This window comes from Convolutriloba macropyga, chromosome 9, assembly GCF_964194025.1.
Source record: "Convolutriloba macropyga chromosome 9, txConMacr16.3, whole genome shotgun sequence".
Classification (NCBI taxonomy): domain Eukaryota; kingdom Metazoa; phylum Xenacoelomorpha; order Acoela; family Convolutidae; genus Convolutriloba; species Convolutriloba macropyga.
In genome coordinates, this window is record NC_134476.1 from 30,613,826 (window position 1) to 30,627,358 (window position 13,533).

At 34.3% G+C, this 13,533-nt stretch overlaps 1 protein-coding gene across 5 annotated transcripts in view; it reads right to left on the reverse strand.

Annotated features, from left to right (window-relative positions):
- The window catches only part of LOC142345725 (uncharacterized), a 49,724-nt gene extending 38,939 nt beyond the window's left edge, over window positions 1-10,785 (reverse strand). For 2 of the 5 annotated variants that reach the window (XR_012759352.1, XR_012759351.1), the window contains exons 1-4: window positions 9,020-10,784; window positions 5,448-5,575; window positions 4,667-4,783; window positions 3,163-3,306 (exon numbers count right to left, since the gene is read on the reverse strand). Coding sequence is in view for 3 of the 5 variants with exons in the window: in XM_075398006.1 (XP_075254121.1) it covers window positions 3,163-3,306; window positions 4,667-4,783; window positions 5,448-5,575; window positions 9,020-9,404 (774 nt within the window). In the remaining 2 variants the exon portion in view is untranslated. Of the gene's footprint in view, window positions 1-3,162; window positions 3,307-4,666; window positions 4,784-5,447; window positions 5,576-9,019 lie in introns of all 5 variants that reach the window. The other 3 variants (XM_075398006.1, XM_075398007.1, XM_075398008.1) reach the window with 2 other exon arrangements.
- Between the last annotated feature and the right edge of the window lie 2,748 nt (window positions 10,786-13,533).

Here is a 13,533-nt window from a genome sequence, read left to right on the forward strand (position 1 = left end):
CAGAAACCATTACTTAAAATGTAGAGAAACAACCGATGTTAATTTTCAATCCATTATAAAAATTATGTACCCTGTCTTTGTTGACTTTCGCAACTTTTTACTCATTTTTTTAAAATATAAAAACTTATTTTGAAAAAAAAAGATTTTTTATTAAGTCAGATCTACCATAAGTTTTACGATTTTTCAAAAAACTAGATAGTTTTTCAAGAAAATCGTAAAGACGCTCATTGAACAGTTCATTAGTATGCCCCGTTTTGAAATATTCTGTTCTCCACTTAATGTAAAAAATCAAAAATGCGATAATAATTCAAATAGAGACAACAAATGATTACAATCCGAATTTTTTTTGGATTGTAAAAAACAACTGGCCCTGCTATTTCTGTTTGTCCATTAGGAACCTGTATATTTTCCTTAGAATATGAATATGGATAATACGATAAAAAGTCAAAATATCAAAAGTAAGTTATGCATTTTGGGTAATTATCGAGTTAAATTAGCAAATACCGGCAAACCTTGAATTCAAGAATACTCCCGAAGCAAGCGCAAGTAAAAGGTAGCCCTCTTTGGAGTTCGCAATGATTGCTCCAGCAGTTTTTCGTATTAATCGAGAAAGTTGGAACAAAGTGGACAAAATGAGCTTATTTTTCATTGAAAAAGGCTGAATTTTGAAAGATTTAACAAACTTTAGCTGAAAAATTGGTCAAACAGTTCAACTTCACTCTTTGATCTTTAGAAGTAAAATAAAAAAAAAACTTTTGTCAACATTGTAAACATACCGTTAAGCAAAATTGGCGAAAAATTGCGTAAAATTACGGAAAAATATTATCTACCTCTACTTTTTTCACTTATTGACACTCCTTTTTTCTAATTTTCGTGTTTGCTTTCATGTCTCTATCATGATCTGCTTAGAGAAGAGGTGCTATAATTTAGTTAACAATTTTTTAATTGCAACCCCCCCCCCCCAGTTGAAAACCCTGAGATTTGATCAGTTGGAAATGTTTGGGTGCAAAACCTACGTGATGTGTCAAAAATACATTGAAATTATTAAAACTTGATTACAACTGCTCCTTCCATTCTAGGCTTTTCCAGCTCCAAAACTTCACCATTTTGCATTGTTATAATCAACGTTCCGCTGAAAACATTGAAAATTCATATTATTTCTTGAATAAATTGTTTCTAAACTATTGCTGTCTTAACAAGGCCACCTATATGTTCCCCTGAAGAAAGCAAGCAAAGTACTCGGTATAAATGCGTGTCACTAGTTGTATTTCACTCATGAACGGACTGAAAGTCTAAAGTGCGGATAGAAGCATGAATAAATTTAAAAGTAAGTTTAGATATTTCACACACGCGTGGTGGGGCGTCATGATTATGGGGACAACACTCGGAATATTCAATATTCTATAATGGCCTCCTTTGCAATGCTAATTAGACACACTCATTTATACTCATTCAATCACTCTCAAACACACACACACACACACACACACACACCATACACACACACCGAACACACCACACACACACACGCACACACACACACACACACACACACACACACACACTTACACACATACACACTCACACACACACACACACACACACGCACACACACACACACACACACACACACACACACACACACACACATACACACACACCACACCACACCACACACACACACACACACACACTTACACACATACACACACACTTACACACATACACATACACACACACACACACACACACACACACACACACACACACACACACACACACACACACACATACATACACACACACCACACCACACACACACACACACACACACACACACACACACACACACACACATACATACATACACACACACCACACCACACACACACACACACACACACACACACACACACACACACTTCAAGAGCTAAGCTGGCCACACAATACCACAGCTCTATGTAATAACACATGGCATTGTCATTTTGGGTTGTTCCCGCGGAGGGGGCGAACAAGAGGGGAGGTTGCAGATTCATATTAAAGGATAAATTCATTTGAGGATAGAAAGCCCAGATAAGAATTGTTGAAGATTAAATTTATTGCTAGGATTACGGCTCACCAGAATTTAGCACAACTCAAAACATACAAAGACAGACACACACAAAGCAACAGGCAACCCAATGGGATTTGAGATCAAAAATGGGGATTAAGTTATCTCGTTGCCCCTTCTTTGTTTCTGCCTCTTTCGATATGAAATGCTGTCATATTTCCCCCATTCTTTACTTTATTTATTACCACTCTTTTCTTGCACAAAATCGTACCAAAATAGACTTAATTGGCGCAAAAATAAAATGGAACTTACTTGTAAAATGGCTTTCGGGTAATTTTAGCTAGGCAGAAACTCATATTTTGTTAAAAAAAAAATCTTGAGTTTTGATTCATTAGAGTTTTAAATCGCTGATGGAGATCGAAAGTGAACTTCGAATGTTCCAGGCTGAATAACTAGACAAAACAAGACGTCACGGAACCAGTTTCAAATCTTGCTCAGCACTTTTTCAGTGAAAGACAAGTGTTGTCTTCTACAATCAATACTCAAAACGTCTCACGAATTGCCCAAAATGTTTCAAGAATTGCTCAGAAGACTTAGCCAAGATTTAACTTGTCAAGGCCTGAAACTTGATTCAAGACGTGTCAAGTCTAAAAAGTCACATGACCAGAGCATTGATACAGTAGTGATCGAAAACTTGCAGTTCAATTGATTCAACACTGATTAAGACTTGAAGTTGAGTGCAGAGTACAGATTTTGATGTTGCCCTTTTTCAAAAGAAAATCTGCAAATGCGATCGAAAATAAAGTTTTGTTGACAACTCATTAATAACTGTTTTTTTTTCGTAATAATTGAACAAAAAATTTTGAATCCGTTCACAAAGGACCTTGCTTAAGTTAATTCATTCAAGTTTAACTGCTAATTTTCTTTAAAATTAAAGCGTGTGACAATTAATTTTACGAGTGCGTGTTATTGTTCTTCGAATAGGTAAATTAAAAATTTACAACCCTGAGGTTAAATTTTCGCCGCTCGAAAAAAATATAAGTTATTTATATAGCGAATACTATTTGTTGATGTATGTAATCAAAAGTTAAAGCATCAAAATCAAGTTGTACCTTTGGGTCGAGTAGTTTCTTGATCTCCTTGATGACTGCCTCCATTCTGACCTCCCCTCTGTTGTGGGTATCCTCACACTGGATCAACACGTGCAGCTTCTCATTCAGGTGCTCAAAGTTGGGCTTCCCCTTCAGCTGTTCCTCCTAATTAAACATGTCTTGTATTTTTTGTATCTTTCCCATTTAAAATTCGTTCTGGCGCTAGATTTTTATTCCTTAAGACAAACATACGACCGTGGTCACCGGCTTCTTTGGCGCCTTTGTGGCTATTTTCCACCAGGACTGGAATAAGTTGTCAAAACGTGTTTTCTCTCCCACGTTAATTTTGCATGATCTTACAAGCCGTTGTTATTCTTACACGATTCTTGCAAAATTTCACCAAAAATGTTGAAAGTTTATGCATAATCCAGCAAGATCTTGTAAGATTAATATCGAGACTGGACTAGTTCCAACAGATATTTTTTGTTTATATTAAAAAATAGTCTGCTATATGTTGCACAGTTGCGAAATAGAGAAGCTATACTTAATTTAGAGCTCGACCAATGGAAAGAGCGTGCTTGACCAAAACACTGTAAAGTGTAACCTTAGACCATGTCGGACCCAAACGAGACCATCAGGATACTAAGCAAAATGTTCGCAGAAATGAAGAAATGAGAAAAAATAAGTGAGAGTTACTTAATTGCTCATTCTTGAACATTATTGTTTCGTGTTTAGGCTAAGTTGGTCAACCCAGTCCAGATATAGATATAGAGGGGATGGGGGTGTGGAGGGATGGATGTTCGTGAGGTGCTCCGGTTGTATTAATAATTAGTAGTGACAATATCTGAATGAGCGTGTCCCCCCTCGTTCATTCTTTTGTCAATTTCTTCCTGTCCCTATCCCACCACCTATTGCTTGAGTATGTGTAGGTATTTCCCAAGATTTAATTAAATAATTCATTCTACCCAACAGATAACACAAGTAGGATTAAGACCCCCTTGCCTAAAATGCATTTGCCAAATTACTTTTTCCACACGTTGCACTAACACAATCCATTCCGCTCAACATTCCGTTAGCTTCCATTTTCTACCAACCCCCCAACCCCAACATCCCCTAACCCCCCCCCCCCCCTCCCAAAAAAAACTCAATGTAATGCAACTTCTGATCATTTTAAAGTGTGATCTCTTTTGTCCTGCAGGAGAAACGACCAAAAAAATGAAATTTACATAAAGTTACTTAAGTCATGCCAAAGTTGTTATACACGATTAATGATACGCCTAATTTAATATTTCATTTAGTTGTAGGAATCGCATTTTACTGACATTCAAAAAGTTCTTTTACTCAACTCTTGTCATTTTTGACTGATTTTATATATCATAAGAATCATACAAGATCGCTCTTGTTCGTTTTTCGTACATCAATTATTATATCAATTTTGACATGAAAAGTCGAAAACTCAGAGAAATAGAGTCAAATGCTCATTCTATTCAAGATTATGAGCCTGAAATGAATAAATGTTGAGTACCTTTTTCTTGTCCCGCATGCTGCCTTCTCCCCTGACCATGATCTTGCACCCTGTGAACATCTCGATATCCTTCGCTGTCGTCCCCTGGGGACCCAGAATGCGGCCCACGAAGTTGAACTATACAAAGGAAACCAATTTTGCAATCAGTATTAGCTACCAACATGCTAGATATTGCAAATAGGTTCAATTAAAACTTCTTGAGTCTTTCTTTTAATTCTCAAAAATGTTCAAAATGTTCAAAATTTTCAAAATTATTTCACAAAGCTTAATTAGAAACTGTTCATAATGGATTCATTTATTTGTACCAGAGCGAGTAGCGTATAAGTTTGTCGCTCCTTCACTGCCATCTGAGTCGAAAACAAACGTTAATCTTGCAAGATCTTGTATAAAGATGACCCTATTCCTAATTAAAGTTAAATTGTTAACATGATTATATCAATCTAAAAGCTCGAAATGTTGCTGCAGAACGAAACCTAACTTGAAGTATCTTTATGATATTTCACCAAGCATTTAATATTTTTAATCTTTTGGAGTCTCAAACTTGGATCTTAAATTTTACAAGCTAAGTAAAAAAAAAATATCTCGCAAAAATTTTGCTAGATTTCTGCAAGACTAACTTTGTCTTGCAAGGTTAACCCTGTCCTGGAAGATCTTTCAAGGTACTTTTTTTTCTGTAAAAATCTTGCAAAGTCTTGCGAAAGTGACCTTCGTTCTCGACTCGGGTACTAACAAATTAAGTACTTTTGCAAGTAAGGTTTTGGAAAAAAATGAGGCTGCTTACATTTGGGTATTTGTCGACTGGAACAAAAATCTTTTCGGTGAGGGTGACTGTGGGTCCCTTGGGCTCTGGCAGATCCAGGGGCTTCCTGTCTGTGGCACTACACAAAAGGTTCTTCACTTTGTTGATCTCTGGAACGAACACAGACATTTTAACCTTTGACCTTGATCATAAAAAGATAGAGAAAACTGTGCAAAACGCGCAGAAAAACGAAATTATAAAAAATTATATATTTTTTGCACTGTTCAGGTAGCCTTAGTTCTTAATAATTTGTTTCATTTCTTGCGTGATTTTAAAAACGTTTTAAGATTTTTTCGCTGCTGCGAAGAACAACTTCATTTCGACAAATTACTAAAGGCGACCAAACAACAAAAACTGTTTTAAGTGTTTTTTAGACGTTAAAGTTATTCGTCTGATCAGTTGACAAAGGTGGCGAAGACGAACAAAGCGTTTTGTGCGATGCTGTGATTAAATTAATAGCTGAAGTTTGTCACCGTCTGTCTGATAATAAAACAAACATTCTCAGCATTGCATCAGTTAATTAACCCGATGTTTGTCTTTCAATTGAGTTTGTACATACCTTAAGCGATCTCTTTAAGTTGTACAAATAGTTTAAGTTTCGATGTTCAGAAAGCTTTACATGGTGTAATTTGCCTACGCACGGCTCGCAATCAAACATGCCTCAAATTATTGGAGATTTTTAGTTCAGTGGCCTGTTATTATCTCCTGAATCAAATTCGATGTCAGCGAAGTCAGTGTATTGTCATCGAACTGTTGATCAGAACAAAAAAGTTGGAAATGGTGGCCGTTCGAAAAAAAAACCGTCTTTTAAGAAACTTTTTTACGTCAAAAAATTTTATGAAAATGCGAACAACTGTCTATGTTTTGAATATGGCCGTGAAATCAGGCCTAATTGTGCTCTTCTGGTATGTTTTCAGAGTCGACAGCTGATTCTAAAATGGTTGATCACCAAAGCTGTTTGAATTATGGTAAATAAATGTACAATGCAAAAGAGCATTAAGAATAAAACTTAGAGCTGAACACATGTCAACTTAAAATATTTGCAGATGATATCATTACATGCAAGAGCCTTCAAATGTCAAGCTAGCGCCAAAGTAGAGCTTCAAAGTGACTGAACAATAACTAAATTAAATTCAAGCTTTCTTCAAATAAAGGCATTGAAAAAGTTACTAACAAAAATCAAATGGTAAAATCGCATCTTAGTCTTAGTTGCTGTCAAATATGCTATGCAGTTTTTCTGAGAAATGCAATAGACCATCGATCGCAAAAAAAACAACCTTAAAAAATTTTTGTTTCGAGATTACAGCATATTAAAAAAATCAAAACAAAAAATTTCCTTTTTTTAACTTACTGTTAAATAAATAAAATTTAGTAAGCGTTAATCGTTCATTCATTTTAAAACTCCGAAAATTTGATCGGAGATTTAAAACCAATTTGTTATTATCTTATGTTCTCTCATCTTATTCGCTAGACTAAGCACTCACTACACGAAGGGATGAATCATCATTATCAAAGGATAGATTTTTAGATTCAGATATAGATTCTTGTTCAGGCGTTGCACTACGTTGTTATCCAAAAATTTGAAAGAACTATATTTTTAAGATCATTTTCAATTGAAAACAACTGACTGATATGTGACATAGATTAAACTATCGAAAAAGCTCAAAATTATACAAAAAAAATCAACAACATAGAAGTGCTTATGATAAATTCAAATATCAAAATTGTAACTAGCTGAGATTTGTGAAATCAATTATTTTTATCTGATTAAAAGATCAAAAATTTTCTTGTTATTGAAATTTTTCTCTTTTTTTGTCAGTGTCTGTTCATTCTGCCAACAAAAATACTTTGAAAATTCAAAGTCAAAATAAACAGAACGGCCGAAAATTTCAACTCATATCTGAACAATAGAAGATGTCCAGCAACAGAGGTCCATCAACAGAAGATGTCCAGCAATGACTGCTACAGATATAAAAATTTAAATCAAATTGTTCTGATCAGTGCTTAAGCCCAAAAAAAATCCAGAAAAAGGTATTGATTTAACGCTTAAAGCGATTGAACCTGCTTTTAGTTTTGGGAAGCCAGAAATTTTTGTTGGAAAAATTTTTTTGTCTCCCGGAAAATAAGTGCACACCAAAAGAAAAACACTGATTGATTTTTGAAAGACTCGCACTTGGCTACTCAAAATTTCTAGACAGATGTTTAATAACCTATTATTTTTAATTTTTGTTCAGTGTACTATTACTCTTTTTAATGTTGGCTTAGTCATCTCATTTTTTTGCACCAGTTGTTCTCAATATAAATTTTGCGTTGTTCTGACAGTAATAACTAGCTTTTTTGTTTCAATTTTGCAAAGATCAGGATCAGAAGATAGAACCTCTAGAAACTTTTTTTCATAATTGAAAAAAATGGATTGATAGCTATAATATAGAGCGAAATTAATTCTCAGAAGTGGGAACATATGAAGGTGTGATTTTTCCTGTTAACTGACAATCTATCGATGTTTAGATAGTGATTAGAATCATTTTTTATTCTTTTTAGCCAAAAAATAATTATTCATGTCAAGATTCATTGGTGGTAATGAAAAAAATGACCGCTTTTATTCCTCAAAATTATTTTCCTATGACATTGAAACATAGAGTAAACTATTTTTTGCAGTTTTTGTTTGTTTGCGCTTATTTAGCGGATCCTTGATGCATAGGAAAGGAGCAGTGAAACATGAAATCTAATTCATGCGTTTTTATCAGAGAAGCCGATATTTTTTACGCTGTATTCTGTCAATTTAGAAGAAAACAGCTAAGCAGTATAAATTTGACTTTCCTCCAATTTAAAAAAGTCTGAGAGTACATATAAATGTATAGCATAGAATAGAGAGCATGTTAATATTATTTTATCCTTCTAATTTAAGCTTTGATCTACCATGACCGAACTCAAGTCTGTATCAGTAATAGGCAAGTCAAAAATGCAAGTCTTATATCGTTATTTAGTACTGGGAAGGTCTAATTACGAATTCATACAAGTCCGGCTAAGGTTCGGCTAAGGTTTGGGTAACACTTGCAAATTAATTCCCAAGTCAAAATCAAGTTTTCCAAAAATTTCTTAACGTGCCACGCATTCGGGATCAATTTTAGCAACTTTCGGGGGTGATTGTAAATCTACCCAAAACTGTCGCAAACGATGAACTAGTACCCCCAGGAGGTCTATAAGTCCAGAATGGGCCCTGCGATTCAAATAATTTCGATCATGTATCAGTAAAACCTCAATATAATAGCTAAAATCAAGGAATGGTATCATTTTCAGATTGCCAAAAAATGTCCGACATAAGAACAATAGCGAAAACGCGAACATTTAGAGCTCCCAATGTCTGAATCTAGGCAAAGACTTGGATTTAGACTGTTAAGTGTAAAATGTGACATGATCATAGCCATTGATGAAATGAGACTTGTAATAAGATGATTAATAAAATTGCACTCAGTAGTAATAATTTCACTGTTGTTATAATCATGATTTAATTAAAAATTTAACCAAAATCATAACCAAAATGAAAGCATTACCTTCATCTAGAAGTCTTTCACAGTGTAGGAAGTAGTTTGGCAGATAGCTCAGATTCTTCTTATCCCTCACTAACTGGTTGAAATAATCTGCAATGTTCACTGCATTTGAGCCCCCTCCCCCTGCACCTGCACCGGCTGCCGGAGCCCCTGCCCCGGGGTGGTGATGGGGAGACTGCTGCTGTGGACCCCCAGGACCTCCTTTTGACAAGTCACCAGCGGGGTTCGCACCGTTCATACCGTTGGCGTTGCCGGGAGGTGACCCGCCATTTTGACCCAGAAGTACCGAAGCAGCGGCAGCACCGTTCAACACCGAATCTGAAGCTTGCATAACAGCGGCGGCGCTCATTGGAGAATTTGTGTTGTTCATGCGTGTACGCGGATCCATCAATTAACTACTGGTTATGATTAATAACTGGTGCTAATAATACAGGTATCGGTGGAATAAAAGACACCGATTTTCAAGCACGTAACGAAATTGATGGGAAGCTAATAGAAATAAAAGCTAGTAAGTTTTGTGAAAGAGAAAAAGAACAAAAATAAATGTTGATAATATGAAACTGGAATCGGTGGCAAACGGAATAGGAAACTAAAGTGTACAATGTGTAATTTGATTTCAAATTTATTCGAATAAAAGAAAGTAGTCGAAAATTGATAAAAGTTGGCAAAAATTGACAAAAGTTGGCAGTTTGCAGGGTTGGTTTGTTTAATTTTTGCTTAGTAATTAGCAACTGAACGTTGAAATACTGTATGATCACTGCAAGAGTATTAGTTAACAAATATGGTTATAACTCAGTTATAACTTGTCTGTTTGGCGATAACGCAACTGTTTTCAGCTGAAAATAATAACAGTTGCAAATGTACTTTGTTATTTCGAAGTTGTTATTTATTAGCAGATTGGTGCTTTATTCGTTTCTACAAGTTATGATGGTAAAAACCAGCTCTGAACTCAAAAAGGCGAACAAATCGGGGTGATTTTTTATTTTTTCAAATTAGTTGATTTTTGGGTAATTTGTGGAACAAAAGGAATTTATAAAACAGTTAAAACTGCAAACTTACTGTTGATTTCACTGTTCTTTTGTTCACGTTGGTTATTTGTCGCGGCTTTTCAAATCCAATTTAGGGTACGACAATATTGAACTTTGTTTATGTTTATTAATGAAGATTAAAAATAGATAGACAACTGGTAAGAGAAAATAAATTTAAAAAGAGTTGTTAAATCTGTTCTAAAAATTAAACAATATGAACACGGGAATCGGCCGAATCAACGACGCACGAACACACACACACTCTGCTTACAGTAAGTATGTTATGGTAAGACTATGGTAGTAGTTGTTAAGAGAAAATTAAAACAAAGAAGGTGGTGAATTGATTTGTAAGAATAACTCAACTAACTCTCCTAGTTGCGGAACAACCACTGCTTAGCCACTGAGTGAATTCGCTTGGTCTGATTGGCCGGCTGCTGGTTAAACCTCTGGTTATGGTTTATAGGTAAGTGACAGAAGTTACAGCCAGAAATGGCACAAAATGAAAGTTGAACAACAATTTGGTTTTTGGTTTGCTGGCCAGCTTTTGTATTATATACGCACATGCAGCACCGTTTTTGCCAGAACTTGCGGTGGTTTTTGGTACTATGGTTGGCGACTTTGCTGGCTATGTGTAAGATATGATTTTCACTTATATCTATCTGGCACAATAGCGGTTGTTCTTGTTACAACAGAGAAACACCTAAGCTATCTAACTAGCTTGCTATACCTTTATAGATTGATAGTAGCTAGATTGAACTATTAATACAACTTCTGCCGCTGGTAGAGTATTACACAGCTTTTAAAAATTATCCAATTGAAATGCAGCAATTTGCCTGTCCTTTGGATCCCCCGGCTTTGCTTTGTCCTGTCATATCGCTCTGGTTAGATTGCTGGTTATAAATGCTAACTATTAATAACTAACAACAATAAGCGCACGCTTTTGCTCTCACGCAAGCGCATGCACGTATGCTGTCATTTATTCTTTCTTTGTCTCTGATCTAATTGGTCCGCTAAAATTTTCAAGTAAAAACGTGTTTGTCATCTGCAGAAAACTAATGCAAGTTCAATCACATAACCATCATAGCAAAAATTTATAAAATTTTTAAAGATCTAGTTTGTTACATAGCAAACGCTCAGGTATTGAACAGCCCAGAGCTGACAAACTATGCAAGCTATTTCTGGCACATCAGAAGAAATGTTGCTCATCTCAGATAATTTGAAGATATCCCCGGACCCCTGAGTCAAATAACACTTCAGCACTTAACCATACTTTTGTTCCTCCAACCCTCCACCCCAAAAGAGTCATTACCCCAGTCAAAAAATAATGGATAATTTATAAAAATTTATAAACTAGTTTATAAACATTTGCAAAAAAGATGCATCTTTTTTAAAAAATATTTCTAACTTTTTTTTTGCAATTTTTGCAATATTTGATAAATTATTTGTAAATCTTTCCATTATTTTATAAATTATTTATAAATATTTGGATTATTTTATAAATTAATTGTAAACTTTTGGATTAGTTTATAAAACGTTTATAAAATTTTGTATAATTTATAAATTCGAACAAAAATTTTTGTCGCCCGAAGAAAAAACGATCTCCGCTAAACTCAGCTCTAAAAAAATACTGATTGCAAGGAAACTAAAATTAAAAATGAAGTGTTCAAATATATAATTTCAGTGAAAAGGAAAATTTTGAAAACAAAAACAGTACAAATAACATGAGAATTTAAAAAAAAATGCAAAAAAAAGTGCTCCAAATTTAAATATCCCGCCCAGTCAAGATTCTTCTGGTTAAACGAAAAACGCAAAACAAGCTAATTAGAAATGCCCACCCTAGTAAGATTGAAAAAAGTTGAAAAGTTGAAAAAGTCGGAAAAAGTTGCCGAAAGTCGGTGAGGTTGCCCAAAAGAGCCGAAAGTCGGCAAAAGTTGCCGAAGGTAGCCGAGAGTCGCCGAAAGCAGCCGAAAGTTGCCGGAAATAACCGAAAGTCGGCAAATATTGCGGAAAGTCGGCGAGGTTGCCAAAAATAGCCGAAAGTCGGCAAAATTTGTAATTATTTAAAAATTATCCATTATTTTCAAAAATATATAAATTTGTTCGAATGGCTCCAATTACAAGTGAAACGCAAAGGGCCTTTGCGTGAGTTAAAGAAAATTTGTAAAAAACACTGAAAATCGTTCGTTGAAAAATTTATAAATTTTTATAAATTTTACATTATTATCTACCAATTTATAAATCTTTTCAAAAAATTTATAAATATTTAAAAATTATCCACTATTTTTCGACTGGGGTAGAGTCAAAGGAGAAAGTAGAACCCATTGAAATGACGGAATTTATTCTTGAGTTATTATGAGTCTCGATCAAGTATTTTTTTGTTTTATTTTTTTGTTTCTCAAAGTTAAAACAGTGCTCGCAAGGTTTTGACTTTTTGACGCTTTTTCTTCTCTTAGGTCCGTTAATGCGTTTTGTAAAATACGAAATCTATACATTATGGATACATTGTGAAAATTTGATGCTCTTCGGTGGCAAAACAACAGTTAAAGCCTTTGACCAAAATAATTATTTTAATCATAAAAACTTTTTCACTTTTGCCGTCAGAAAAAAATTTTCTCTCAAAGAAGCTTCCGCATTTTTTTAAATTGAAATTGAAAGTTGGAAATTTTTTCTGTTGGTAAATTAAACAGAAGTCCGGTCTCTCAGCATTTTGAATCGCAACAAAATTGTAAATATCTCTTAAAAAGAATTTACTTAATCGAAAATTTATTAAATTAATCACAAACTCAAAAAAATTATCAAAATCTACTAATTATTTTTTGTTTTGAATCTTTGTTCCCTGTTTTTTGAACGAAATCAAGCATTAAAAATTTACACAGTAAGCACAATAAGAGCAACGTCGCTGATTTCAGGCAATTTCTGTTTAAAGTTAATACTCAGTAGAGTTTTAAGATTTGTGTTGACAAAAATAACCTTTTTGACATTTTCAGTCATTAAAATGTTTTCTTTTTTACTGAGTTCTATTATAAGGACTTCAATCAGTATAATGAATTCTTTTCTTTGCTTGGTATAGAAAAAAAGTATTTTTTGCAATTGCCACATGTTTTCAGTGAAATGAAAAGTCAATTTCAATCAAGGCTTCTTCGAAAATATTTCCATAAAGTAATGCAATGTGAACCTTTGTAAAAATGGAGAGAAGCAGAATAACAAATTGTCAAAATTCGCACAGTGTTTATTTTCATTACTTTTCAGTGCTCTTTATTCTACATAAAATTTTCTCGTTTTTGTTGAAAAAAATATTCAACCCAAAGCAAGTAAAAGCTGCCGGTACTCCGAGATATCCTTTAATATATATATTTAAGTGAACTTGGGATAAAAAAAATTATGATTAATCGTTATGTATTCTTTCATTGTTTTTTTCACGCTCAGTAAGTCTTCTGTTTAAAATTTGGCAACAGATGTTTGTTTTTCGTTGTGTGCGTATTCGATGTT